Source organism: Vidua macroura, chromosome 19 (assembly GCF_024509145.1).
Source record: "Vidua macroura isolate BioBank_ID:100142 chromosome 19, ASM2450914v1, whole genome shotgun sequence".
Lineage (NCBI taxonomy): Eukaryota > Metazoa > Chordata > Aves > Passeriformes > Viduidae > Vidua > Vidua macroura.
The window spans coordinates 5,947,732-5,974,927 of NC_071589.1; the positions used below are offsets into that span (position 1 = coordinate 5,947,732).

The window sequence follows — 27,196 nt, forward strand, 5'->3', positions numbered from 1 at the left end:
CTCTTTTGGGCTTTACAGTCCCTTTTTTGTGTTAGGGGCCACTGGGGACTCCGTAGTCTCGCCAGGATGGGAGCAGAGTGCTGCCTTTCATGGCAGAGGGGAGCAGCCAGCAGTGCATCCCTTTGAACATCTGCAAGCCAAAATGAATTAGAGATGACATTTCCAAAAACACTGCCATGAATAATTGCCCTGTTTTGGTTTCCCAGGTTTAATTGTGAAGCTGCATGAATTAAAAGAACCTCCTGCGTCTGTCTGCACTGGGAGGGAAATGGTTTTGAATTGCTGCAGAGCATTGATGAGGCAGGGATGCTCCTGCCTGGCTTTTCCCCAGCTCAGAGCCAGTGGATGGGGATATGCCAGGCTCAGTGGGGTCATGCCAGCTCCTGGCAGTGTGTCCTCAGCCTGCCAGCTGCAGTGACCTGGGATGGGGCAGACTGCCACACGATAGAAATGGAAACACTCTCTGAGCAGTGCTTGAATTTTTAAACCCTTTTGTGCAACCTCACTGGAGGAGCCTCTGAGCTTTCCAGGAATGCCCTGGCGATGGGACTTGCCTGGCACAAATCCCTGCAGACCACAGGGCAGGAGGCAAGTGCTCCATCACACATGTGCCATGAGCATGCCAGGGCTGCCGTGCCTGCAGTGGCTTTTCCATCCTGCCAGGGAAAAGCAGGTCTACTGCTGCTGTGGTGCTGTGATGCTGCAGGAAGGGCTGTAAACCCTGCAGCATCTTCCCTGCTTCAGCCTGAGCTTGTGTCCCTCAGAGGGGCAGGTGGGAGCAGGCCTGGAAAAGCATCTGGGAGGGCAAAGCTGTAGGGTAGAGACCACATTACAATGACACTGGGGGCAGATCCCTGCCAGTGCCTGGCTGCAGGTCAGGGAAGTGGATTCACTGGATAGAGATAATTTGAGAGCACCTCTGGCATTGTTGCATCCACAGAGGTGGAAATGCTTCCTGCAAATGCTAAAAGCAAAATACAGAGGCCAGTCTTGCTTTGGAAGGAATGTGGTAGGAAAAAAAAAAATCTAATTAAATATTCAGGACTGTGTTGGGAATCCTATAACCTTTAACTGGGCATGACATGATGAGCCTTTTCCTGTTGCCTTGGTGCAGTCGGAGGCAAAGCTGGGAAGGGGTTATTATTTCCATCTGTGAGGCAGATTAATTCTGAGGACTTTTAACTTCCCTTGCAAATGGCCTAAATTAATGTTTTAGGATTTTATTCCCTGCCTTCTCCCACCCCCCTCAAAGGCCAGGCCCTGGAAGTGCCATTATGCTTCTGTCAAAGGGGCTATTTCTGGAATTGATGATATGAATGAAGCCTAAAACTCCACTCTCATTAACGTCTGCAGCTTATCCTGGTGTCACTCCTAAGCTGGTGGGACTTGGTGACACTGCAGGGGAAGGCTGTCATTTCAACCCAATTTTCAAATCACATTTGCACAAAAATTTCCAGGCCTTGCCAGCACTTTCCACACATTTGTCAAATCCCAGCTGCTGTCCCAGTGAGTGAGGGCTTCTCCTGGCACAGAAGCAATGGCTGTGGGTGCTGATGGGGCACTTGGTCCTGGATGTGATCTCTGGGTCAAAACGATGACTCCTTGCTCTGAAAAACAGGCATCAAAGAGAGCCCAGTGTCACCTGTCTGGATCCAGGGTTTTTTATGCATTGCTATGGTTGAGTTTCATTGCATGGTACAAACCTGCAGCCCCTGGTGCTGCAGGGCTGCCTCCCCTTGCCCATGGAGCCCTGCTCCCATCACAGTGCTTGTGCTTGTGGGGGGTGGGGGTGTGGAGGGCTGTCCCACCTCACTTCCCAGCAATGGTAGCTCATGTCCTTGGAGAAGTAGCAGCTGTCCTTGGAGCTGCTACTTCGCTGGAGAGTGGCAGGAGGGGTCAGGAAGGGAGAGAGAGGCATGCAGGGAAGAAGGAGAGGGGGAATGGTGGGAGCTACCTGGGAATAGCAAAGCATCATGGAAGAAATAAATATTAATCCCATAGAAGAGTGTGTGTCCCTGTAGAGCATCACCAAATGCTCCCCTCCGTACTTGGCTCAGTCAGTGGCACTTCCCCAGGGAAAGGGACCCCCATCTCTGGGGCACAGAGGTGCCTGCTCTTCTCACTCCCAAGCCAAAGAGCCCACCAGGACCAGTGCAAATGCTCCAGCTCCTTGGAGAGTGTTCGGGATGCAGCTGGACAGAGCATCTTACCTGGTTACTGCTGCCCTTGGGCAACAGATCCTGATTTAATTCACTCACTGGCAAATCTGATCCAAACTTCTGCAACCAAATCATAGCAAGCATAATTCAATATCTTTCTCTTTTAAATATATTAGGCTGGGTAGTGCTGGCTAATTCAATCTGGGACTCTTGCCTCTTAATTGCGAAAGGTCAGGTGCTGTGAATCGTGGGCACATGGCACTGGGAGCACTGATGGTGGGAAAGGGCTCCTTTGGTAACAAGTGAGCGACTTCTGGACATTTTCCTTCTTTTTTTTTTCTTTTGTTCTCTCTATCTTATGAATTTTAAGAGTCAGGTTACAACAGAAGTGTTACTGCGAATTTCTGTGTGGCAGAAACAGATTTTTTTTTAGTTGAAAAGAATCTGTGAGGATTTTGGCTGCCTGCCTTGAGCATGTTGATTGTAAAAATGTGGATTTTAAAGAATATGCTGGGATTAGCAGTTGACCCTTAAAAGTGGTGACTTTCTGACACCCGTTGGGTGGGGTGGATGGGGTGATCACCTGCTGTGTAGTTATGAACCCCATTATTAATCCTTTTTGTTTTAAATATCAGCCCTGCTTGGTGTGAGGAAGGGGCAGGACCCTGAAGGCCAGCTCTGTTCCCAGCAAATATTTATCTCATGCAGCGAGGGCTGTGGGCTCAGCGTGACACTAGGTGGTGGCAATGCCACCTCTGCCCCTCCTTTCAAGTATTCTCCTCCTCACCTGAACTGCTGGCCAGGGACCAACACTATCTCTGATGCTTCCCCAAAGCTGATTTGCCCCTTCCCTGCAGCAGTGAGAGGCATTCAAAAAAGCACCTTCTGCTTTTGCTAATTGACGAGTTTCTCTTTGTCAGCCTCTCTGCTCAAAGGAGGGTCGGTACAAAGCCATAGCCAGAAGCACTTTGTGTGCCTCTGAAAATCCCATTAGCAGAAGAAAGAGCTTGAATCTTCATTCAGCTGGAAAAAAAAGGAGGGGGAAAAGAATAACACCCCCCCCAAACTTCTGATCTATCAGCTGCACATTAACATACTGCCCTTGGCACTGCTGGGGTGCCTGTCCCAGGAATATTTAATCAGGGTAAAGTGTTATATGGGACTGAAATGTATGTGCTCCAGGGAAATGTGTTGATAAGTGGTCTGCAGTTAAATTTGGGGTAAAAAAACTCTGCCCTCAGCAAATAAACACCCCTCCTGCTCTCTCGGTCCTCCCCACTCTCCAGGCTGTTTTCCTGCCTGCAGATGTTTGTTCCTGCAAGACAAGTTGGGATGTGGGGAGGGCAACCCTAAGAAGGGGGGACATGATAGGGTGGGGGGACCTTCACCATAGCCATGGTGGGCAGCATGGGGGAGGCCATGGCTATGCCAAGATGGGAGGTTCTAGCCCAGGGCACCATGTCTTTGGGCAGGTAGGGGTTGCTGGCTGTACCATGGGGACCCTCTTGGAGGTACAGATGTGGTGCTGGTCCCCAAATCTCCCTGCTGGCCACAGCTGGTGCCCTATGTAGGGCAGGTTGTGGCATCTTGGGGGCTGCACTCTCCTGGCTTCCCTCCACTTGCAATCAGTCACTGGTACACTCTAATGAGTATTGAGGGGCATCTGAGGCATGATGCAGACTGTGGCATGCCAGGGAAGGACAGGGAGGGTGTCTTTGGTGCCATCCTGTGCTCTTCCATTTCAGCCTTTGCTCATCCCTCTGTGCTAGACATGGGGCTGTGGTGGGCTTGGCTCTGCTCAGCTGCCCTGGGTGAGTATTAGGGCTGTGCTGGGTCTTGGACAGGGAGGAGGTGAGATCAGACTGGCTCCAAGCTGATGCCCACCATGGTTGTGTGCCCGTCTCTGCTTCCCCAGGAATTTGCAGTCCCCAGCCAGCATCAACAGCTGCCTACTGGGGCAAAAGCACCCCCAACTGGGATGGAGTGTATGGAGGAGATCCACATCCAGTGAAGGCTCTTGTCCACTGCCATGGAAGAATTCGAATGGATCTTTGACTGTCTGGGGATTTGTCCATTTGTCTTTGCAGGTTCTGATCGACCCAGCCCAGCTTTCTTGGGACATCCTCACTTCCCTGCTGCGTATCTTGCACAGCCCATGAAGGTGACATTCCTTCTGTCTCCCCTCTGGGATTATACAGGGTTTCTTTTAATTCTTTATGTTCCCAAGGACTTTGCAGTTCCTTGCTGGCAGAGCCCTGGATATGGCTGGATATGGGGGGTCTTCCCAGCCACCCAAGCTGGGGATTCCCTTCAGTAGCTGCCCCTTCTTCTGGCTGCCCTCCATGCCTGCCCCCACAGGACTATATTTAGGCTAAATATCCCAGCCCATAGCCCCACCCTGACAGTTGGAATGTCTATCCCAATATCCTGTAAACATTTTTCCCAGTTAAGATCCAGATTGTTGACAACCAAACCGTGACTCAGCCCCATGTGATTTTCCATGAATTCGCCCAGGATGGGTGGCAGGAGCTGCCAGCCCCAGGCCCGTGTGCCTGGTGGGGAGGCACCTGCTGATTCATCCTCACCTTCCACTTCCCCAGGCAGATAACACTACAGCACGGGCTCCTCAACACCACCCGCTGCTGTGTTGCAGTGAAAACTCTTGTCTGACAAGGGCCATGCTTCTTTTCCTGGAGCATAGAAGCTGCTGCTGGCACTTAGGCAGGAGCATGGCCCTACTGTCTGTGGGTTCTGGCAGTCGAGAGGGTGTTTTTCATGCTAGGCTGGAAGATAACCCCAGCACCACACTGAACCAGTGCCTGGATTTCCCATCTCTGTGCTCCTGGAAATGGTCCCAGAAGGATGCAGGAAGTGGGTACCAGGTTTGAACCATCCCTAAGGGGATGTGCTGCAGCAGCACACTCTATTCTGCCCCAAAAGTGCATCCAACATCTGTTCCAGCAGTTCAGCTCTTTCAAAATTGCTCTGAGAGGCAGGAGGCAAGGTACAGAATGTACTCTGCTGGCCCTTACTTAAAGGCTTTTAGGCTGTTCATTAATGGGTTTGGCAGTCTTGATTTGGATTGGGAATGAAAGTTTAAGCAGTGGCTTCGGGGAAACACCCCTGGGATAAGCTGGGACATGGTTAATAGAAATTGTAATGTTAAAGTGCTTTTCTGTAAAACGCTAGGAGAGGAAATTAATGGTGTGGGGTTGTTTAGTTTTTTTCTAAAAGTTGATATTGCTCATTTAATTAAATGTTTTAATCCATCACATCAGCACTCAGCACTCTTGCCATGCATCTTCCATTTTAGAGTGGTTTTCACATCAGCTGTAGCCACTGATAGCGCATGGGGAGAACACATGCAGGTAGCTCAACATGTAAACCCAGAGAATACCTAACGTAGGGAAGCTGGACTGCTCCTGGCCTTAAACACCAGAAAAATCTTTCCAGTTCAGATATTGCTTCTCCTGGATGCACCTCTGGGTCTGTTGCCTCCTTGATGGGTGTGTGCAGATGGTTTGAGAGGGTCAGCATGCTGGTGATTCTGCTCAACTGCGTGACGCTGGGCATGTTCCACCCCTGCGAGGACATCGCCTGTGACTCACCGCGCTGCAGGATTCTCCAGGTACAACCCCAGCACTGCTGGAAGCTCAACAGCAGCCTCAGGTTGATGTGGAGAGGGAAGGACTGAGCTGCCTCCAGCCATGGTGGCATGGTGTCCCAGGATGTCAGGTCCTGCCTGCACTGTGTGTCCTGTGAGCACTTGAAAAATGCTGGTTTTGGTGCTCGGATGAGAACATGCAGTGCTGTCAGGCAAAGCCCCTGCCAGGCTGTGCCAGCCCCAGCCTAGCTAAGCCTTTCTTGGAGTGCCTGGGGAAGGCCAACCATCTAGAGGTCAGTAAAAGCAGAGCCCAAAATATACTTGTTCCATTATCCTGGCACTATGGGTGCTGTTGGACCATCTAGGCTGGGGAAGACACAGGGCTGCTCTCAGCACAGCTTCTTCCCAGGGATTTAGCTTTTAGAGATGCAAGAGGAGACCTTGCTGGACTCAGGTTTCTGATTCCCTCCCTTGGTGCAAGTGTGCAGGAGCATCCCTCCTCCTTTCCTTTCTTTTGCAGAGCTTTGATGACTTCATCTTTGCCTTCTTTGCTGTGGAAATGATCGTCAAAATGATTGCACTGGGGATTTTTGGGAAGAAATGCTACCTGGGAGACACATGGAACCGCCTGGACTTCTTCATCGTCATTGCAGGGTAGGTCTGGGGAGGCAGATCCCCTTCTTCCTGAGTCTCTCTGTTGTTATTTATGTCTCTGCTTGGCCAGCACTGGATTTGGGGGAGCAGCTGGTTTGCAGCAGTGAAGGCTGGGGGCTGGCAGGTGTTGGTGTTGGTGTTGTCCATCCCAGCTTCCCAGCAGGGATCACTCCGGAGCTGCAGCTGCCCCTCTGGTGCTCTCAGTAGCTTGAGGGAGAGCTGATGCTCAGTTCATGGGCAGAGCAGGGCAGGGTAACAAAAGTTGTTTGTGGTGGATTTTGACCAGCCTGGGGCTCCTTTACTGGGTACTGTGCTTGGCTCTCCTCCCTCCAGCCCACCAAATGTTTCAGTTTCCATGGTTGGAATGGGCAGTTGGGAGCATGGAGGGTTGTGCCAGGAAGGATTGTTCACTGAAACGTGCACAATTGCCATCATTATTATACCTTTTTTTTTTCTTGAGGGAAACTGATCAAGTTCTCCTTTCTGAGTGTTTTCCTTTCAGAGGCACCTGGTTTGAATTAAAGGCTCTTCCAGCATCTGAGAGTCTCCTGGTGGAGGCTGGAAATACACATGAAAAGTCCTTGGCCACTGGCCACTGAGCTGAGTTTCTTTGATACACAAATTTCTTGCTGACCCTCACCTCCCCTCTCTGCCCCAAGGCCCCCAAGACTTTTGGGAAAACAGTTGGGTTTTGCCTCTTTTGATAGAGCTAGGGATCAAATTTACTAGATTTTCTTGAAAAGAAGCAGAGGCCTCTCCCAGCTTGTTTGCCTGGCATGGGTTTGGTGTCCCAAAGAAGGGGCAACAGCCCCTTGTTTGGTCCAAGAAGGGACAGCACCTCAATGAGTTTTTCTTATGGTCTAGTGCTGACCTCACAGGGACATGGCCCATGCCTCTGCTAGTCAGCTGGGAGAAGTAAAACGGAGGTGCCAGGTCTCTCAGTGCATCCTTATTGAAAAATTCATAGTTGCAGAGGTGAAAAGGTTCAGTGAGCTTCATAGCCAAGAGCTGTATTTGTCCCCATAAACCTGTCTTTTGCAGGAAGCCACAACCTTCTACTTTCCAGCCCCACCAGCTTCTGGCTCCTCAGTTTAGGAGAAGGCTCAGGGTTTCCTCCTGAAATGTCTGAGCAATGTTAGGGACAGCAGTGATGGGATGCTGGACAAAAGGGAACCACAGGTCCAATCAGGTCTGGTAGGGTTGTAGACACCAGCAGCACATCCAAGGGCTGGAGCTTGCTAAGCCACCTTTATTTCTTCTCATTGATTATGTCTTATACTGTAATTAATTGTGATGAAGAGCCCAACCCAAGCAAGGCCTGACATCCTATCTGGGGAAGCATGGTCACAGACGCTGAGCTGTTCCCAACTCCACTGTGCTGGAGTACTGACACCTTGCCCTCCCAGCTTGGTCCTGCCTTTGCCTGTTGATCTTGAAAGACCTTTGGAGCCAGACTTATTCCTGAAGTCATTCTGTGGGGACCCACCATGATGGGACCTCCACTCTAGAGGGACACCAGCTGGGACCATCCTTATTCCTATGCCAAAACATCGTACTTCTCTTTGCTTAAGCAAAGAAATCTCTGCATACCTGCTGCACCTGGACAGGTGTTTGGGTATGTGAGAGTTATCTCCTTCCTGGGCAGAGCTGCATCATGGCACAGATCCTCCCCTGCAGCAGCTGCTCTCCCATCCCCGTCATGCAGAGACATTTTTTTGCAGCATGGTAGCCTGACCCTCTCGTGCCTTCTGCCAGGTTGGCTTTGCCTCTCACTAAGTGATGGCTCTTTTCTCCATGTGCATGAACTGTTCCCATCTGTGCCCTGTCCAAACCAATTCAGCTGGCAAAGGATCTAACTGGATTTAAATACAAAGCAGAGCCTCTCCTCCTCCAGCACAGGCTTTCTCTGCTCCCTTTTGTGCCCTTTTGCTCTCCTCCAATCCTAGCCCATCCATCCTGGAGTGCTGCATCCTACTTAGAGCATTGCTGCAATCCTGGAGAGCCTGCTGACTGCCAGGGAAAGCCAAAGGGGCTGCAGGAATTGGACACTGCTGTAGCAGAGAAAAAAAAATAAAGGACTCAAGCCCTTAGTAGACCTAAGATACAGGTAAAAAACACTGTAAGTGCTGCAGGGTCAAATTCCAGCCAGACAGAGGGAAATTTCTCAGATAGCCCTTAGTGCAGCTCTTTGGTTCCCAGATGGGGCAAACTACACCAATGAGCACCCAGCCCATGGTGCTCACAACAGAGCACAGGAGCAAGGAATGAGCCAAGCTCTGCATGGAGGAATCCTACATCTGAGCAAGTGTCAGGAAAGAGGCCAGAGCCAAACTGGGACCCTGGAAAGTGTGTGCCAGGGCAATCCTCAAAACCCAGCTGGGTTTGCTTAGATACCAGATAAAGTGAGTCATGTTTTTATGGAGGTCTCACATAAGGGTCTCAACCAGGTTCCCCAGTGAAATGCCAGGGGAGGAGAAGGAGGTTTTCCTGTAGTCCCGTTGACCACAATGAAGCCATTCTGTTTCTGCCTTCACATTTTTTCTCTGTCCTTTATATGCAAGACATGGGAGGAGGGAAGCAGCAGCACAGTGTGAGCTCCCCAGCACCCAGTAGGACCCTGAGCTCTGGCTCTCCAGCTTTCCTTGCCACTTCCTTTTTCATGGGCTGCAGAAAGTGATGTCAGGGGAGAAGAGAAGCAGCAAACTATATCTGTGGGTATCAAGTGGGGAAAGCATGTAATACTGGGGCTGTACACTCCCATGGGCACAGCATCCACAGAAATCCTTCCCAGCCACCACTAGTTTAGAACAGGCTTCAACCCACACTGCCCTACCCCACCACCCCTCCCCCCTCCCAAAAAGTCCCAACTTATAGCATTTCACCTTCCCCATTCTCTGAGAACTTTCTAGATCTGACAGAGGTTATCATTGTGGAGAAGCCTTTTTGTGCATTTGTGCTCTAAATCTCCTTCCCTCTTGGAGTTCTGGGAGAGCCTCTTGGATGCTGTCCTTGCTCCTGCTGGCCACTTCTGTGGGATGCCATTAAGTGCTTCTCATCTCTGTTAAACTGTCCAGACCAATCTCATGAACTCATGGAGTGTAAATGACTTCTTTGTGACAATGTAATGCAATTAGTGCTAATTATAGAGTGTGTAATGTCTGCAACACATCTCTGTAATTACAGTAAAACTTGCTAGAGATGAGAATAGTGCTGTATTATCAAAACTCTGCTTAGGGAAACACAGCTTTGGCTGTAGGTTACAGAGCTGTGTGGGGAAAAAGGGGAGGGAAAAAAAAGTGATGAATGGCATAATTATGTTGCATTATTTTTAGAGGAGGGCATTTGGGGAGTTTGCTTGTGAGAGAACACTTTGAAGGTTAACAGGCATTGCAAGCAGCTCTTGCCCTCTAAAGATGGTTCGATATCATTCTGACCTCTCCTAGCATAAGACACAGATGTACTGAGGATGGATGCTGGTAGCGTCCCAAAATATGCAGAAGTGGTTTCAGTTTAATGCTGACTGGGGCTTGGGCTGGTAAGCCACAGCTGTGGGATGGAGATGGCCCTCACTTGGTGTCTCCCTGGCCACTGTAGGACCCAGCATCCACTATCTTCCCAGCAGGGCACAGGAGCACCTTCTCTGCTCAGTCTGTGGGAAGAGGGTAGCCACAAACTGAGGTCTCCCTTCTGCTCAGCTGGAGCCAGCCCTAGCCCCACACTTTGCTGCAGTCCCAGCAGCTTGCAGGAACACAGCTTGTTCTGGCTTTGTTCAGATAAGGACTTCCTTGACTTCTGCATCCATGTAGATTGAAATGGGCTTTAAGCCATCCTCATCAAAAAAACCCACGGTGTGATTTTGGAGTTATCCTGTGCAGGGCCAGGAGCTAGGCTTTGATCTTTGTGGTTCCCTTCCAGCTCAGGAGATTTTGTAGTTCTATTCTATAATTCTAACCCCAAAACAACAAAAATCCCTAATGGTTTATTGTTTTCCTGTGAGAGAGCTTTACACCAGGGGATAATTTGGAGCTGTCAGAACTCATAGGATTCTTCTCTGCCTTCCTGTGCCCACATTCTGCTCCCCACCAAGCAGGGCTGTGCATCATCCCATGTTTGAGCTGTTGGGTCTGTGGTTACTCCAGGCTCAGTCAGTTGTTTGGCCAAGACTGAAGAGCCCTGTTTGTGCTTTGCTCATTGTAATGGTAACAAGCTTCTTCAAAGACTTTGTAGGAAAGTTAAACACTTCTGGAATATTTTGCTTACGATTGAAGAGGAGCTGGAACTGCTGGTGGTTGGCAGGCTGCTTAACAGACACCACTTCTTCCTCTCTTTGTTTCCTGAACATTTCTAATGTTTGTTATGATATTTTTTCTCTCTCTGTGGAAGGCTGTGAGTTAAACAGTGAGCTCCACTGAAGCCTTCAAAAACAACCTTAAGAATGTCTTTCTCCTTCCTGGTTTAGAGCATTGAATTTCAGGGATGAAATAGGCTGCAGGAAGCCCTGTTGTGTTCATAGGAGAGAAAGGGATGACACAGCCCCCACTCCATCCCTGCTCCATCTAAATCTGGATGGGGTCTGAAAAGCTCTTTAGCTCAGAAATTGGAAGGAGGGCTATGGTGCCAGACGGGTCTCTGCAGGGAGCTGTGATCCCATGGCTGCCGCAGCCAGAGCAAGATTCCTGCTGGGTGCTCTTGGTGAAGCTTCCAGCATGTTGCCTTCATCCCACAGCACCAGATCGCTCCAAAGGCAGGCAGGGCTCCCCTGAAGGACATTTTAGCTACACAAGGCTGATCAAGGGGCTGTTTCAGCTTCCTGGCTCAGACACGGGGAAGAAAGAGCAGGTGGGGGACTGCCTATGGGAGCTCCTGCTGCAGCCTCCCACTGCAAAGGCTGATTTTCCCTGTATATTAGTCTCTTCATCCCTTAAAACTAAAACTAACAGGAAGGCAGGACGAATGTTTCTTTTTCATTCCCTCTGCCTCTGTTGGGCCATCTGACCTGAGGAGCAGCACATGAGGACGTGGCAGCAGTACCCTCTGTGCTGCCTGGGCACCCCGAGCGAGCACCAGGGTGTAATTGCCCATGTAAGAGGCTGATTTGCACACACAATTACCCAATGTGCGGCCACTGCCACAGCCCCTCTGGGCCACAGGGAAAGCTGTACCAAACCTTCTCCCAGGAGCCTGGCGTTCTCCTGGGCATTCCAGGATGTATATGAGTGTCCTGGAAACTGGGAGCCTCCTCCACGGCCTCACAGTGTCCTGACTAATCCCAAATTAGGTACTTTGTGCTCTGAGCAGAAGTGCCAGAACATCAAGCCAATACTCGTCATCATGAATGTCCAGGAATTCGATATCTGGGGCTGAGCTGTGCAATTTAATGTTTTAAGTTACTTTTGGGTGGATAAAGGATAGCCAAGACCTGGGCACAGATGAAACCCATGGCTATGGATGCTACATGCTGCCTTCCCACAGCCTTTGGAGCAAAGCATCCTGAACAAGCTGCATCCTTGACTCACAGAAACCTGCTGGGTAAAAGAAAGCCCTCAGCATTCTCCCTCGCAGCTGAGCTGACTCAAATCCACCTGTGAAAAATCTGGAAGTTTTTTTCAGTTTTAGGACTTTTAAAAAGGTAATTCTTTTGTTTCGTTCAGTTCTTCAGCTGAACTTGCTGCTGCTTCAAAAGCCTCATTAGTCAAGTGTCCTGGCTGGGACACATGGCGCAGCAAGATCCAGCAGGCTGCAGGGTTCATGCTCTCTGTGTGCTATTCTTTTTCTTCTGTTCAGCTTGATTGAAATGAATATTTTTAAAATTAAGCAACACCCACGAATGCGGTGAGACTCACAAGGCTCCAAACGCAGCCGCTGAATGAAAGCAGAGCACAGCCAAGCTGGTGAGAGCTGGGGGAAATTTCATTCCAGCTTTCTGAAGATACACCACCTAAATAATTTCCCCTTGTCTTTTCCAGCACTAATGGCTTAATATCACCCACTGATGGCTGTGCTTTGTAGATAAAGGGTGTCTATATGCCCAGTTTTGGAAGCTTTTTAATGCTATTAAATAAATCTCAGCCTATCTTTCCTCAGCAGTGCAGGGCTCTGAGTGTGTAGGGGGTGGGCAGCTCTCAGGGGTGGCCCTGCCTGCAGCCACTGCTGCTTTGCCACCAGTTCCTTGTGTGACCTTGGTCAAATCCCCTGGTTGTACAGCACCCTCAGCACCCAGCTGTGAAAGGGGAGAGTTCAAGACTTCCTTGGATAGTGCTCTCAGCAGAAACTCTCTATGTGACTCTGCTGGGTTTTCACAACATCTACTTCCTGAGCGAGTGTGATCCTGGCGATGGGACCAGAGTCAGAGCTGAGAACAGGGTGCTTCAGAGATGCAGTGCTGGCTAGGTGTGTGAAGGACTTCGCTGGAATTTCTGTGCTCTGTTAGGGACTCTTTGGGTAAGCAGAGCCCCCTGAACCCTTCCTGTGATGCTCTGAGCATCACTTTTGAAAGTCCTTTGCCTCAGGGTTGCTGCCTAGCATCGTATTCAGGCAATCCTTCCCAGTGCATTGGGTTTTACACGAGAGAAACCCCAGCATGCTCCAACTCACTGTCTCCAGATGGAACAGGAATGAATTTCTCCTGCCGTGTCCATCTTGAGCCATCCTTGTTGCCTGTCAGCTGAGCTCTGGGAGTTTTCCTGCTTGGAGAAGCATTTGCCAAAGGTTTGCATCAGCTCCCTCTCTGCCTCCCACTAGCAGCCCGTTGTATGTCTGGCTTTGCAGATGCTCCACTTTTATTCTTAGAAAGTCCTAAATATTTCCTCTTTCCTTCTGAAAAACTCCAGTGATCGGGGGTTGCTAATCACCCTGACGAGCTGTGAATCCATCCTATTTAATGCTGAGTTTCTCTCTGAGCCTTTAACTTGGCTGGGCACCAGGTTGATGGCAGCGGTGCTGACAGGCATCGTGCCTTCGCCTCTGAGCAGAGATGACATTTGAATTGAAGCTTCATCAGGAGCCTTTTACACTGCAGATTTCCAATGCGTAAATGCTATATATGCTGGTAAATGTACCTGTCACCTCACCAGCTGGTGACATCCTGACATTTGCTCTCCCTGAGTATCTTCCCTTGCCAGGGATGTGGATTGATTCTTCCCTTGCCTTGGGAAGTGACCTTATAGCTGGGGACTGGTGGTGTTCTCACTGGACTTGCTCTTTAGTGACTGAGCTTTACTGACATTCTTTTCTCTAATACTGAGTTCTCTCAAGGCACTTGAACTGTTGGTTACCACCAAGGTGTGGACACTGTAGTCCGTGTTTGGGCTGAACTTGACAGTGCTGGTAAGACCAGTTCTGGTAGCAGTGCCCAGCAACATAGGCAGGAGACCACCTTCTTGCTCTTGGTGTTCAAGTGTTTGCTTAAGCCTCTGGGTTGTTGTTCGGCTTGTTCCTTTAAATTGTGCATTATAATTGTTCTTTAATATGTTAAATCAAAATGCATTTTACAGCACATCTTTTGCAGCTTACAAGCACTCAGATCTCTGGAAGTGTGTCTGGAGCTGTCATTAATCAGAAAATGATTTGTCTTGGTGCATTTAACCATGTGCTGCTCTGAATTTTGCTTGCAGCCTCTGTTTTAATAATGGATGAAAGAAAAGCTGTATATTTGATATGGGCTTTTTACCTGAATATTGCCAACCATACAGAAATCTTTTCAAACAGTGAGTGAAACTTGACAGCAATGAAAGCCAGGGAAGCCACTGCCTCTCTCCTCACCTTAGCCAAAACTTGCCCAATGCAGGGAATCCTGTGCATTGAGGAAGGGACTGGTTTTCTTCTCCGAGGTCAGGTGGGATTTTGTGAATACGCTGCATTCCTTTCTGGTCAGGGGGATGTGAACAAATTCATAGTGTCCATATGTGCATGTCCAACCTCCATCTCCTGGGACCTTCCCATTGCTGTAGGGGTCAGCTAAGCAGAGAGGAATATGTTGAGGTTATTTTAAACTTAGATATGGTTTGACCATCATCATTCTCATTAGAGCATATCAGGTAAAGCCTCACTGCATTGAACATGGAGTTGTTCATATGGGGGGTGGAAGGGGAGCCTTCTCAACTCTGGGGCACCCCTCTCCTGCTGGGGGCCAGAAGGGAGGAGAGTGGGTTTGGCTGATCACAGCAAGAACAGAAGCCTCCAGTGTGCTGCAGCCATGGCAAACATAACACAACACGGATAGATCCTGAGGGATTTCCAGCAGGGAGGAAAGGGACAGCACTGATGCCTTGGTACAAGGAGTGACCAAAACCTCCTCCAGAAACTTGATGTCTAATCAGGTGAGATTAATTCAGACCAGGGCAAGCGTGGAAGAAGGTTGTGATTGAGAAGCAGAGAGCCTGTCTGTGAGGTGGGGCTGGAAAAACTTGATTTGTTTGACTTTGCAAAATCAGGCTGAGAGAAGATGTGCTTTGTCCTCCGTAAATACATGGGTGAGTAAACATCAGGGACAAATAACAGCTCGAGAAGCTACTTTAAAGACAGTGCTGCCATAAGAACAAATGGATATGAGCTTGTACTGAATAAATTCAAGCTGGAAATTAGGCTTCTCGCCACTAGAGTCGGAGCGAGGGAACCACCCAGCTTGTTTGGAGATGGAATTTTTGGAAGAGATTAATATGCTATGGTTGCCTGTGGTAGTGGGAACCTGACTGTCCAGGGAGCCTCGTTGTCTTTCTTACCTTTGCTTGGCTCTGCCTCTTCAAGACTGTTCTGGGCAGAGCTCTTGGATCTTCCCACAGCAAAGTCCTGGAGGTGTTGTGACTGATGACTCTGTTGTGCTTGAGCAAAGGTGAAAAGAATGAGAGGTACTGGGGCACCCCAGAGACTTGCAGCCATCCAGGTGCATCCTTAGACTAAGTCCTGTGAATGTTGCTCCTCTATGTCCTGAGCTGGGGAATAACCCTGACAGACACTGGGAGCACTGGGAGGTTCCTAGGTCCATGTTGGCCCCATTTTTTATCTGCAAGTGTCACCAGTTTTGGTCCCACCTGCCCAAGGGTGTCTACTGAGCAGAGACAGCAGAGGTCAGTGCCCTGTGCTGATCGTCTCCTGTGGCCCACAGAGGGGTCTGTACCAGGAGATGTTCTTCCTTTCAGGACTGTGGTGATGCTCAGCACAACAAACTCAGATTCATTACAGTACCTGTAAAATTGATAAAAGCCTGGAAATTTCCTCTCTGGAGTGTGCAGGGACTTTGAGAAGCTTCTGCCTGGCCCTGTGCAAAAACTAAACCAGAAGAGAGAGAGAGCGAGATATATCTGTGGCTGTGTGAGCTGGTGTATCACATTCCCCCTTGTTGACTTTATCCTGACATGCAAACAAGCCTTAATTAATTCCTCTGGCAAACTTTCCTGATGGGAGAGATGCAGTAACAAGTCCCTCTGTGAATGGTTGGCATTTAATGTTTGCTTTATAATGTTTGATAATCTATCATTTCTCCACTGGATCCATGACACTCCTCCTTGGTTTTGTGTCTTTCTCAGGATGCTGGAGTATTCCCTGGACCTGCAGAATGTCAGCTTCTCAGCTGTCCGCACTGTTCGAGTTCTGAGGCCACTCAGGGCCATTAACAGGGTCCCCAGTAAGTCAGATTCTTATTCCTCACTACTGGGGCCAGCTGTCTGGATCCATGCCCCAAAGATGAGGGCAAACCCAGATGCTTTCATCTTACATCACAGCTCAAACGTTTGCCCAAGCCTGGCAGTGCTGAGTCCTACCACCACTGTCTGGGTTCCTTTTGACACCTGTGGCATCAGAGATGAGTCAATAAGTTATCCAGGACTGTCTTCAGACACCTGCCTTTCTCATCTGGAGAGGGTCTGAGGAGGATGCTAAAGGGCTGCAGGTGATAGGGATTGACTGAGCCAACAGCCTTTGCCAGGCAGTACAGGCAGCGGGGTCTGAGCTATGCTGCTCCCACCCTCCCTGGGATACTCCATCATTCCCTGGAGAAATTGCGGTGAGGAAGTCTTGTTGTGCCTGAAGATAGCCCCCTGGGAGGTGCTGAAGACCCCAGAGCTGGTCCTTACACCCCAAACCCCCAGCATCTCCAAAGCAGACCTGGGTGGGATGGGCTGTGGCTCTTCAGTCCTGGTATATCAGGTCATGGACAAGGGTCTCAGCCCTGCTTTAAGAAGCAGTGGGTGGCATTGCCTGCTGCTGCATGGCACTGGCCTTCACAAACCCTCCCACTGCCCCATTATGGGCAAATCCCAGTGCTCCATGAGAGACACTGAGCACGGTCCCTCTTCGATGCTGTATGGATCAGGTATGTTAAGTATAAGTACGACTGCACTAGAAAGATCCTTTTCCTGGTCCAACAATCCTGGTCATCAAGTCCATTACTGTTTTAGCCAAATTAAGTCCCAGTCTGCACTCCCCTATCTGAACTGGCTCAATGAGTTGATGAGAACTAATCAGCTTCAGTTCTCTATGCTGATGCTGGAAGTGCCTGGGATCTATTCATTTTCCTGCTCCTGACTCTTGAACTTAATCTGGCTGTGCTGCTGATGTTTCAATCATTATAGAAGCTTCAGAGTTCTGTTTGCAGTGTGTTGTGTTTTTTTTTTGTTTGTTTTTTTGTTTGTTTTTTTTTGTTTGTTTGTTTGTTTGTTTGTTTTGGTTTGTTTGTTTTGGTTTGTTTTTTTTTTTTTTTCCACTGCTGAACTGGTGGACAGCTGAATTTATCCACCACTGTCTAACTGGGGATGTAATTCACTTAATGTGTTTTGAAATCCTGGGTAATTTATCTTGTTTTCTCTGCAATGTAGTTACAGTGGGATAGAAATGCAAGGTAGGAAAAATAAAAAATGAGCTTTGTTTGATGATCAGTGCAATAACCACAGAAAGTAATTTTAAGTAATTAGGAGCTGATGCAAGGTGGTTGTTCCCAGTAAAGGTGTAGAAGAAAAACCCTGAAAGAGGAGGTGACAGCATCAGGATAAGAGAAAAAAGTCTTCCTGTAGCATCAAAGTAAAGGGTGCAACAGTAAAGCTTTCTTTAGATAAAAGCCAATATAAGCAAGTGAGAGAGAGCAGAACATGGGGAAAGAAAGAGAGTATGAGATGAGCAGAATATTACACAGATGTCAGATGAAATAATTTTTTTGTGTGTAAATGTCAAGTTGAAGTCACCATCAATTTGTCCTTGTTACAGAACTGGCTGTTCCTGAACTTGTGAGAATTAACTGCCAGAGAGAGTCCTGTATTTTAAGGAAGAGATGGTATTTAGGGTAGATGAGGGGAAATAGGGAGGGAAGGGAATTTTGAAATATACTGAGTGGAGAAAGAAATACAATTGAGCAAAGGAGAACATCAGAATTTAATCTGAGGGAAGAAAGGAAACATAATTGCTAGAAAACCTCAGAGAAAAGGACTTGAGGAGCAGGGAAGATAGGTCTGGTGTCCAGGAGCAAGGCATGAATTAAAGGGGGGGGCTTTGGGGGGAAGCTAAAGAGGATGGGAAGCTGTGACTGTTCACAAGCCACATGTGGGTGATGAGGATAGGAGGAAAAGAATAGAAGGAAATATAGGTGTAAAAGTATCAATGGAAAGGAAAAGGTCAGGAGGACATAGCTGGAGCAAGAAAATTCAACATAAACCTTTCCCCTTTGCCTCAGGTATGCGCATCCTGGTGACACTGCTTTTGGACACGCTACCCATGCTGGGGAACGTCCTCCTCCTCTGCTTCTTTGTCTTCTTCATCTTTGGCATTGTGGGAGTCCAGCTGTGGGCAGGTTTGCTCAGGAACCGCTGCTTCCTCCCTGAGAACTTCAGCATGTGAGTCTGTGTGGGCAGCACCAGTGTCTCCCCAGCTTGAGGGAGGCTGTCCCTCCAGGATCTCCTCTGTGAAAAAGCCCTTCTCTTCTGTAAATGCTCTCTGCTCCTAAATGCCACCATCACTCCTGCTTGGGCACACACAGCGGGTACAGAGCAAGCTGTGACAATTTGCCATTTGCATTTGCAGGCTGTCCTTAACTGTCAGCCGGCACTTGGGAACTTCTCTGATTGCTAAAAGCCTCCAAAAAAAAAAACAAACTCTGAGAATGGGAGTTCAGGCTTTCTAAAATCAGCATTTCATTAATGTGTGGTCTTTTCTGTGTGGAGACGCCCAGGTCTGAATCCCCTCCAGCAGCTGGTGGTGTTTATTGCCACAACTTTTGCAGTCCCACCTAAACCCCAGGAAAAGCTAATGGAATTACTGTGCATTTTTGATGCTAGATAATTTTCAGCCTCAGAGCAAGAGATAGTCCCTATCCCAATGTTAATTTTTACAGATCCCTGAATTTTAAGGCCAAAAGAATAGTTGTTATCAGTTTTCTGGCCTGATGTAGCACTGTTTGGACGGTGATTGAAATACCTGGCAGCTGACAGCCTCTTTCAGGGTTTCCATTCCTGTTCTACCTACCCACTTTTTTCCACCACCTCTGTCCCATCAAATGCTTGGAGAAAGGCAGGTGACTGCAAATCCTTGACGGCTCTGCCAAGTTCTGCCACGCTGGTCACCTTTCAGTGGATTGCTGACTCCGGGTGGATCTGGCTGGATTCACACCTGGATGGAGGAATCCTACAAGCCCAAAGCCTCTTTTCTGTACACAGTAGGACCACATTGCTGCTGCTGCTGCTGTGGACAGGCTGGCATGAGGCATCTTCCAACCTCTTCTACCCACCTCCTAATCAACTCCCACCCCTCTTGCTGGTCATGCCCTCGAAGGGGGCTGGAAGTGTCATGTCCCTGTTAAGTAAATGTCAGCAGAGCAGGGGGACAGCCTCACCACCAAGTAAATCCAATAGAGCCACAGGTTTGGATGCTGTTTAATTGAGCCAGAATTCCAGCAGTTTAGATAGGCTTTAAATGGTAATACAGGAAATTCTGCAGGAATTAACCAGGCTGAACTAGGCTTAAAAATATCTTTGCAAGATTTAGTGGGAATCCTGGCAGCATTAAGGAGATAGTGTGTGCAGAGGAAGGAGCCAGTTTCTGACTGGCCATGGGTAGTTTCATCTCCCTGAAGAGTATTTTTGCCTGGTTTGCTGTGGTAAGACTACCCTCAGAGGGAATGTAGAGTTTACCTGTGGGCTGAACTAACATGGTGAAATGCAGATGAAGTTCCTGTCTCTGATATTTAGGAATCTTGGGAGGTCCTTGTACACAGAGTCTCCCTAAATGATTCTCAGCATCTCCAGAAGGACAGGACATACAGGAGCTTAAACTGACTGATTTCCATCTTACTGCAGCAAAGACATTTCAGAGAAGCCCTGTCACTCTGAATCCTTCTCTTAGTCTCCTAAAGTCAAAGCCAGAGTGCTTCCAGAGGGAGTAACTTTTAATAATGCCATCAAAGGGATTGCCAAGGGGCTGAGTACACTGCCTCAGTTTCTCAAAACCCAGTGAAGGACATCAGCTCACCCTGTGGGGCTGCAGTAAGTCCAAGGGGATTCCTTCTTTAAAAAATAGCTTTAAGATCCAGAAAAGCAGATGTCAGACTTCTATGCTGTTACAGCTGTCTCTTTGTCAGATTGCTTGCAATCTGTGTGCAAACCCCAGCCTTGTTGGACTCTTTCAGCCCCTACACGGTGGATTTGGAGCGGTACTACCAGACAGAGAATGAAGATGAAAATCCCTTCATCTGCTCCCAGCCCCGGGAGAATGGGATGCGCTTCTGTCGGAGTATCCCAACACTGAGGGAAGAGGGTCTGGAGTGCACTCTGGATTATTATTCCTACAATGACACCACCAACACGTCTTGTGTGAACTGGAACCAGTACTACACCAACTGCTCTGCTGGGGAGCACAACCCCTTCAAGGGAGCCATCAACTTTGATAACATTGGCTATGCCTGGATTGCGATATTTCAGGTGAGCCCTGTCTGCCAATTGTCACAAGGTGGGCAAACAGCAGGTCCTGCCCCCAAAATGTTCCCAGGGGCTGTGTAATTGCACTCCTGGGGGCTGTTTCATACTAGTGAGCACCTACATAGTAGTGCACAGATGCTCAAAGTGTTAGGGATACAATAAGATGCCTGTTTTGAGAATGTCTCCACCTCACATGCATGGACAAAGCCCTATGGGTGTGCAGTCTGATGATGTTGGTGTGGGCCACAACCTAGAGACTGCTCTTCTTTCTGCAAAATGCACTAGTGGTCCTTAAGTCCAGCTGGAAAGGGGCTAGATTCAGCCTGGGCAGCTGATAACATGGCTGTTGGCACTGGGAGGAGCAGGAGTTGGTTCCTCAGCATCTTGTACTGCACCAAGACCTACTATGGGGTGTCAGACATGATCCAGCCAGAAGAAACATTGCCTGTGCACTTTATTGTAACTGAGCCTTCAGGAGTTTATTTTCCCTTCCTGTCTCCACCAGGTCATCACGCTGGAAGGCTGGGTGGACATCATGTACTTTGTCATGGATGCACACTCCTTCTACAACTTCATCTACTTCATCCTCCTGATCATTGTGAGTGGCCTTAGGGGAGCAGGGGGGGTCCTCCTGGCATTTGGAGAAAGCAGAGTGAAGTCACCCAGAGGAACAGGGCAGAGGATATAGTGAATATAAAAGCTGAAGTAGCAACTAGCCTGCTGGGAGAAACACAGCTTCCCTGTAGAGTTGTGCTGCAGCTGCATTTACCTACAAACATGAGGAAAGAAAGTGGTGTTAGATACACTTCCGTTGTTGCTGCTGCTTCTACTACTTCTCTCCTTGTGCTCCAAGCTTGTCTCTCTTGCTTGCCACCTTGAATTTGAGTTTTAAAGTAGGCAAATTTCACATGATCAGTTTTTGAGTGCCAGAAAGGGAAGAGGCTGCCCAAAAATTCCCCCACATTGAAGAACCCATCTGGCTGGGTCCTTGGTGCCGTGGGGATGTTATGGGAAAACAGTCCCAAACTTCAGAGAGCACGTTAAGAAAGGAGGGAAGAGATTACTGCCCACAGCCCACCCACACTTCACAGCATCATCTGAGACCACCCACAAAGGAGCCAACAAAGAATTTCTGTGGGGTGGGCTCCATGATGGGCTTCATCTATGCAAGCAGAATTGTCTACAGTGACTGGCTGAGCTCGTTGTCTAGACTCCCTTTATCATCAAGGGGGAAAAATAGGTGCTTTAAGGGGGTGATTCATCTCCTCTGAAGGTAGACATCCAAAATAAATTAGATGCATTGCAGACTTGATGCGCCTATTTCTCTCTTGACTCTAAAGGATCATTAGGTGTCTCACTCAGATGTAGCTAAGTGAGATGAGTCCTTTTCTTGCTACACAATTGGTCTAAGTCCAGAAAAATAGCTGCACATTGTCAGTTAGGTCATTGTGGGGATTTCTGCTCTCATCAAACCAGGACTCAAACCCTGACGAGAAAGTAGACAGTTGTTTAGTCCATAATGCTGTTTTTTTCTGTTAGCTTCCGCAAGAGAGAAACAAACCCTTGCTCTCAGCCTCCCCAAGATGACAAAGAGGAAGAGCAAGCATTACTTTTCCAGATGCTGAGCGAGTAACATTAGCAGTGTGTGATAGCCTGTTAGGACATCAGTAATTCCCTGTGACCCAGACTGGGCTCTGCAGAAGGCAGAACCTCATGAAACCCTGGTTGGAAAGAAAATCTCCAAGCTGTGGGTACAGGCTGCTGATGCCCTTGTGTAACAAGTCACCCGCAAATCCCATTAGCAGGGGAAAGGAATCTGCTCGCAAGCTGCCCACACACTGGCAGAAAAACACTTCTATCAGGAAGGCACAGTGCATTCATCGTAATGTCACTAATTGTGATAATTACAACTGCTGTCTGTGGAGAGCGAAAAACACGATCTTAAAAGAGCAAGAGATTTTTGTCAAAATAATCTCTCATCTTTGATCTCTGACGTCCTCCATGGAGGGCTGGCGTGGGAGTCCCTGGGGCGGGAGCTTGGGGGGTGAGTCAGGCCAGCCAGTGGTCCCTGCTGGGTGACACAGGGGGTGGGGTTGGCTGGGGTTTGCCACTCTTTGTCCCTGGCAGATCTGTGGGGTGCCACGGCTACACTGAGGTGGCTGATGTCCCCTGTCCCCTTAGGTGGGCTCCTTCTTCATGATCAATCTATGCCTGGTGGTGATAGCGACGCAATTCTCTGAGACGAAGCAGCGCGAGAGCCAGCTGATGAAGGAGCAGCGCGTGCGGTACCTGTCCAATGCCAGCACCCTTGCCAGTTTCTCAGAGCCAGGAAGCTGCTATGATGAGCTCCTCAAGTACCTGGTTTACATTGCCCGTAAAGGCAGCAAGCAGCTAGTGAAGGCCTACAGGGCAGCAGGTGTGAGGATCGGCTTCCTCAGCAGCCCCACGAGCAAGGCAAGGGCCGAGCATCATACCAGGAAGCGCCAGAGCAGGAAGAGATCCTCTGTGCACCACCTCATCCACCACCACCATCACCACCACCACCACTACCACCTAGGCAACGGGAACCTGCGAGCACCCCATGCCAGCCCGGAGATCAGCGATGTAGAGACCAGCTCACTCCACAATGGGACCAACCGGCTGATGCTCCCTCCCTCAGTACCCAATTCCCTGGGGGCCCCCAGTGCCTCTCCCAGCAACACTGAGTCTGTGCACAGCATCTACCATGCTGACTGTCACTTTGAGCCGGTGTGCTGCCGGTCATCCCTGACACAGCCAAGCCTCGGCTTGCCAAGCCCAGAAGGAATCCCCAAGAACATAGTGGGCAGCAAGGTGTACCCCACAGTGCACTCCAGCACCTCCCATGAGATGCTGAAAGAGAAGAACCTGGGGGAGGCAGGGGTGGGTGCTGGGAGCAGCACCTTGACGAGCCTCAACATCCCGCCCGGTCCATACAGCACCATGCACAAGCTGCTGGAGACACAAAGCACAGGTGAGCTGGGGTTGGATCTACATCTGGGGCAGCTTTCCAGAAATACAATTTTTGTCCTAATTTTTTTGTCTCCTTGAATTTTTGCAGGGTTCTTCTCAGTCCACATTACAGAGAAAGGCGATGGCTTTCCAGGTGAGATGAATAGGAATCTTACAACCTACTTAATACCTCTTATAGCCAAATTTAGGAGGGAGGTTTCAACTTCCCAGACTTCATATCTACAATAATCCAAGGCATATGAGGGTTTTCAGTGAATCCATTTTCTTTGCAATCCCCATCTTGTAGATTAGAAGAGTACAAGAGAGCTGGAGAGGGACTTTGACAAGGACATGTAGTGACAGGAAGGAGGGAATGGCTTTAAACTTTGCAGAGGGTGGGTTTAGATTAAATGTTAGAACAAAATTCCATTATTTCCCTCCACTCCTAAACAATTTACAGGGAGCTCTTCCCAAATCCTGTACTCACAAAATCAGCTAGAGCTTGCAGATGGGTCATATCACACACCTGAGTACTGTGTAGTTCTGCTCCCATGGGACACAAGGCTCAGGGAGATTGAGTGTCTGCTTTGTGTGAGTGCTCAAGGGCAATCACAGATGCCGTGTATTATAAATCTGTGATTTGCTCAGGAAGTCTGTAAGAGTGAATGCATCTTTCTTGGATCAGGGAAATAATATCTTCATTTCAAGATGCTCTTTTCCCCTCCACATCCTGAAGTTTGGGACTTCAGGCCAGTCTAGTCCAAACACTTTCAGCCTCCAAGAAGTGTTTCTGGCCAAGCTTTCCCAGGCAGTCAGTGCCTTTTCCACCCCACTGCAATGGCACTGACCTTTCCAACCAGGAGCTGTGCAGGAAAGAGACCAAACCCTGCCCCCAGCCCAGCACTGCCCAGAGACTGAACACACAGAACTGGGCTCTGAGTTGGTTTAGCACACCACTCTCACTGCTGGGTGCTGCCATGCAGGAGTCAGGTGCATGCATTGCCTTTTCTCCTCGCAGCCAGCTGGAGGGAATTTTAGGGAATATCCTGCTGGTATTTCACCCAGGATACATCTGGCAGCTGCCACTGAGGCCAACGTGTGGAGAGGGAAGCTAGTGGTTTTGGAGCATCAGCAAAGGGAAAAGGAAAGAAGGCTGCTAACAGTCCTCCCAATAATTACAGCCGGGAGCCTGCCAGGACCAGGGAAACCGATTGCTTCCTCCTTCCTGTAATGGCTAGAGATGTAATGAGGTGTGCTCAGGGTCCACAGCTGGGGTGGTATTTTTCTAGGGGCAGCAAAGAGAGCTTCATAAACAGAGAGAAGGCACTTTGAGAGCCAAGATTTTAACCCAGCAGAAGCCCTTTTCCCATTAGGAAATGCCTGTCATGTCAGAGGCAAAGGCTTGGTGCTAACAGGGAGTGGGGGTTCCTTCCTGCAGCCCCCAGTCCCAGCTAATGAGCTGCCCTTTCCCTGCTCTGCTGACATTTCAGGTGCCTGCCAAAGCTCTTGCAAGATCTCCAGCCCCTGCACCACGCTGGATGGTGGCTCCTGCACCCCTGAGAACTGCCCTTACTGCCTCACCGCGCTGGCGGGCGAGGCCGAGCTGTCAGACAATGAGATGGCCGACTCAGACAGTGAGGGGGTCTATGAGTTCACACAGGATGCCCACTACAGTGACCAGCGGGACCCACAAAGGGGCAGAGCCCGGGCCAGGAGAGCCCACCTGGTGCTGGCCTTCTGGCATGTGGTGTGTGAGACTTTCCAGAAGATCGTGGACAGCAAATATTTTGGCCGTGGGATCATGGTGGCCATTCTAATTAACACACTCAGCATGGGGATTGAGTACCATGAGCAGGTGAGTGCTGTCCTGGCAGCTCTTACTGCAGAAGAGTTGTAGGTGGGGGTTATGAGTCTGAATCTAGCTCCTGGTGGGATGGTTTGGGTTGAGAGGCATTAGAATGCTCTGGGAAGAGTCCCAGAATGGAAAAAGGCAGGCTTTTTCCTCTGAGCCTGCTTCCAGGTTGCAGCAATCACCTTGACTGGTAACTGGCTATGTGAGCTCCTGCATCCTAGCCCTACCAGGGATGGTCAGCACCATGCTGAGACCACTGTCCCCTGGGCAGCATCAGGTGGTGCTGGGGTCTGTGGTGAGGGAACCAAGGAGATGAAGCAGCCGTTTGCCACAGGTCACTGTGAGCCTAGCAGTGCTTGAGGTGCTGCCAGCAGCTGTAGGCTCTGTGGGCTCTGGGGTCAGTGCAGCTGCAGGCAGGGAACTCTATTGAATTTGCACTCCTTGGAGGGGAGGTAAAAATGGCTTTGCCTCCTCGGTGAACGCTCCAGCAGCAGCACGATGAGTCCAAAATAGACTCATCATTGGCTATTCCTTTGCTCAATTATCTGAGTCCTTGCAGGCAAGAGAGTGCTTGTGCTCCAGTCTCTCACCGCTTGTCACCTGGGCTTTCCCTATATATAGTCATTAAGAAAAGGAGTTGCCACAATCCTCTTGAAACATCTCCATGATGTTCCATGACAATAACTCTGCTTCCAGAGGCTTTGCATGCTGTGGCCTCATATGAGGTTTGTGGCTGCTGCTGGGGCCTGCCTGGCATGATCCTTGATCCTGCCTCAAGCACGTGTCTTGGGGCTGCAGGTGCATGCTTCCTTTGGGGTGAAGAGTTTATTAGTGGAGATGCAGGGATGCTGCAAAACCTTGTTATAAACCCCTCCCATTCTTGAGGGCTCCCAGCATGTTGTTTCTCCCAGGATGTCAAAGCTCTGTGCTCCCAGAAAGACACAGCCACCCCTGTGCTAGCAGCAGTCTTGGCTGAGAAGCCTGTTGCATCTCAAGTCGTGACTTCACTTTTCTCCCTTCTTGGCATGTTTCATGATTGCTGAGTTGCTCACAATTGCACACAGAGGTGTTTCTCCCCCAGGTCCCGGTGGAAGCAGTGGTAGCTGTGGATCAACTCCCAATTCCCCTGTCATCCTGTGGCATTAATGCCTCGGTGACCAAGTGCCAGGGAGATGTGGCTGTGCTCAATGTGTCCCTTCCAGCCAGCACCTTCCCCCTGATGCCCTGATACAGTCTAACTGGCTAGGTGTTGTTTTCAGTACACATTAAACAGTGGCACACTCCAAAGTCCGGCTCGTTTCACCTTCATTTGTTGCCCTTCGTGGGAGCTCTACAGGGAAGCTTGAGTGATTCTACCTTTATTTAATAACCCTGGAAAGATTATCTCCAAAGAAACTGGGAGGAGGTGGTTCAGAGAAGTCAATAAATAGTTTTATTCCTCCCTTGGCTGAAGGGTGAAAGCAGATTACAGATTGCTGTGACTGCCCAAGGGGCGAATTGTCAAAGCTTGATGCCCTTTACCAGGAGCATTTTTGGGAGATGCTGGTGTGGGTTGCCACCCAGGGGGACCACCCCACTGGGGATGAGTGTCTGAGCAAGCTCCCATCATCAAACACCCTAAGTGCAACACAACTCCTTAATTCTTTGCCTTGGGAAAAGTGGGGCAGGAGGTTTCTGGTTTCTGCCCTGGCCAGTGGTGAGTCCCAGCAAACATCTGGATGACAAGAGGCAGATTTTTGTGTGGTTTTCGGGTAACAAGGGTGAAGGGAAGTGATAAGCGTGGGGGGACTCCAGACACTGTGGGTGGTTGCTTTCTTTAATGGTATTTTGAAGCTACTACTGTTCCAGATTCCTTTCTCCCAGGCATTTGGAGGGAATAGCAGACCTTGTTTTTATTAGTTCATCTTCTCAAAGTGGTGGCAGAGAACAGAGAGGTGTTTCTTTGTAACCTCGTAAGGCTTACAGTTGGCAATTTCATAAACCGACAGTTAAGAGAGCAGGAATTAGAAGGGCAAAATGCTGGACCAGGCCTTCCTGCAGAGATTATAAATACCGAAACATG

The 27,196-nt window shown here is 49.2% G+C and overlaps 1 protein-coding gene across 1 annotated transcript in view; it reads left to right on the forward strand.

Annotated features, from left to right (window-relative positions):
* Positions 1-27,196, forward strand: part of CACNA1G (calcium voltage-gated channel subunit alpha1 G) — a 142,411-nt gene that overhangs the window by 39,095 nt on the left and 76,120 nt on the right. The window contains exons 2-10 of the mRNA XM_053994424.1: positions 5,676-5,787; positions 6,284-6,417; positions 15,942-16,039; positions 18,077-18,236; positions 20,024-20,315; positions 20,818-20,910; positions 22,494-23,304; positions 23,392-23,436; positions 24,773-25,137. Of these exons, the coding sequence (XP_053850399.1) occupies positions 5,676-5,787; positions 6,284-6,417; positions 15,942-16,039; positions 18,077-18,236; positions 20,024-20,315; positions 20,818-20,910; positions 22,494-23,304; positions 23,392-23,436; positions 24,773-25,137 (2,110 nt within the window). The remainder of the gene's footprint in view (positions 1-5,675; positions 5,788-6,283; positions 6,418-15,941; positions 16,040-18,076; positions 18,237-20,023; positions 20,316-20,817; positions 20,911-22,493; positions 23,305-23,391; positions 23,437-24,772; positions 25,138-27,196) is intronic.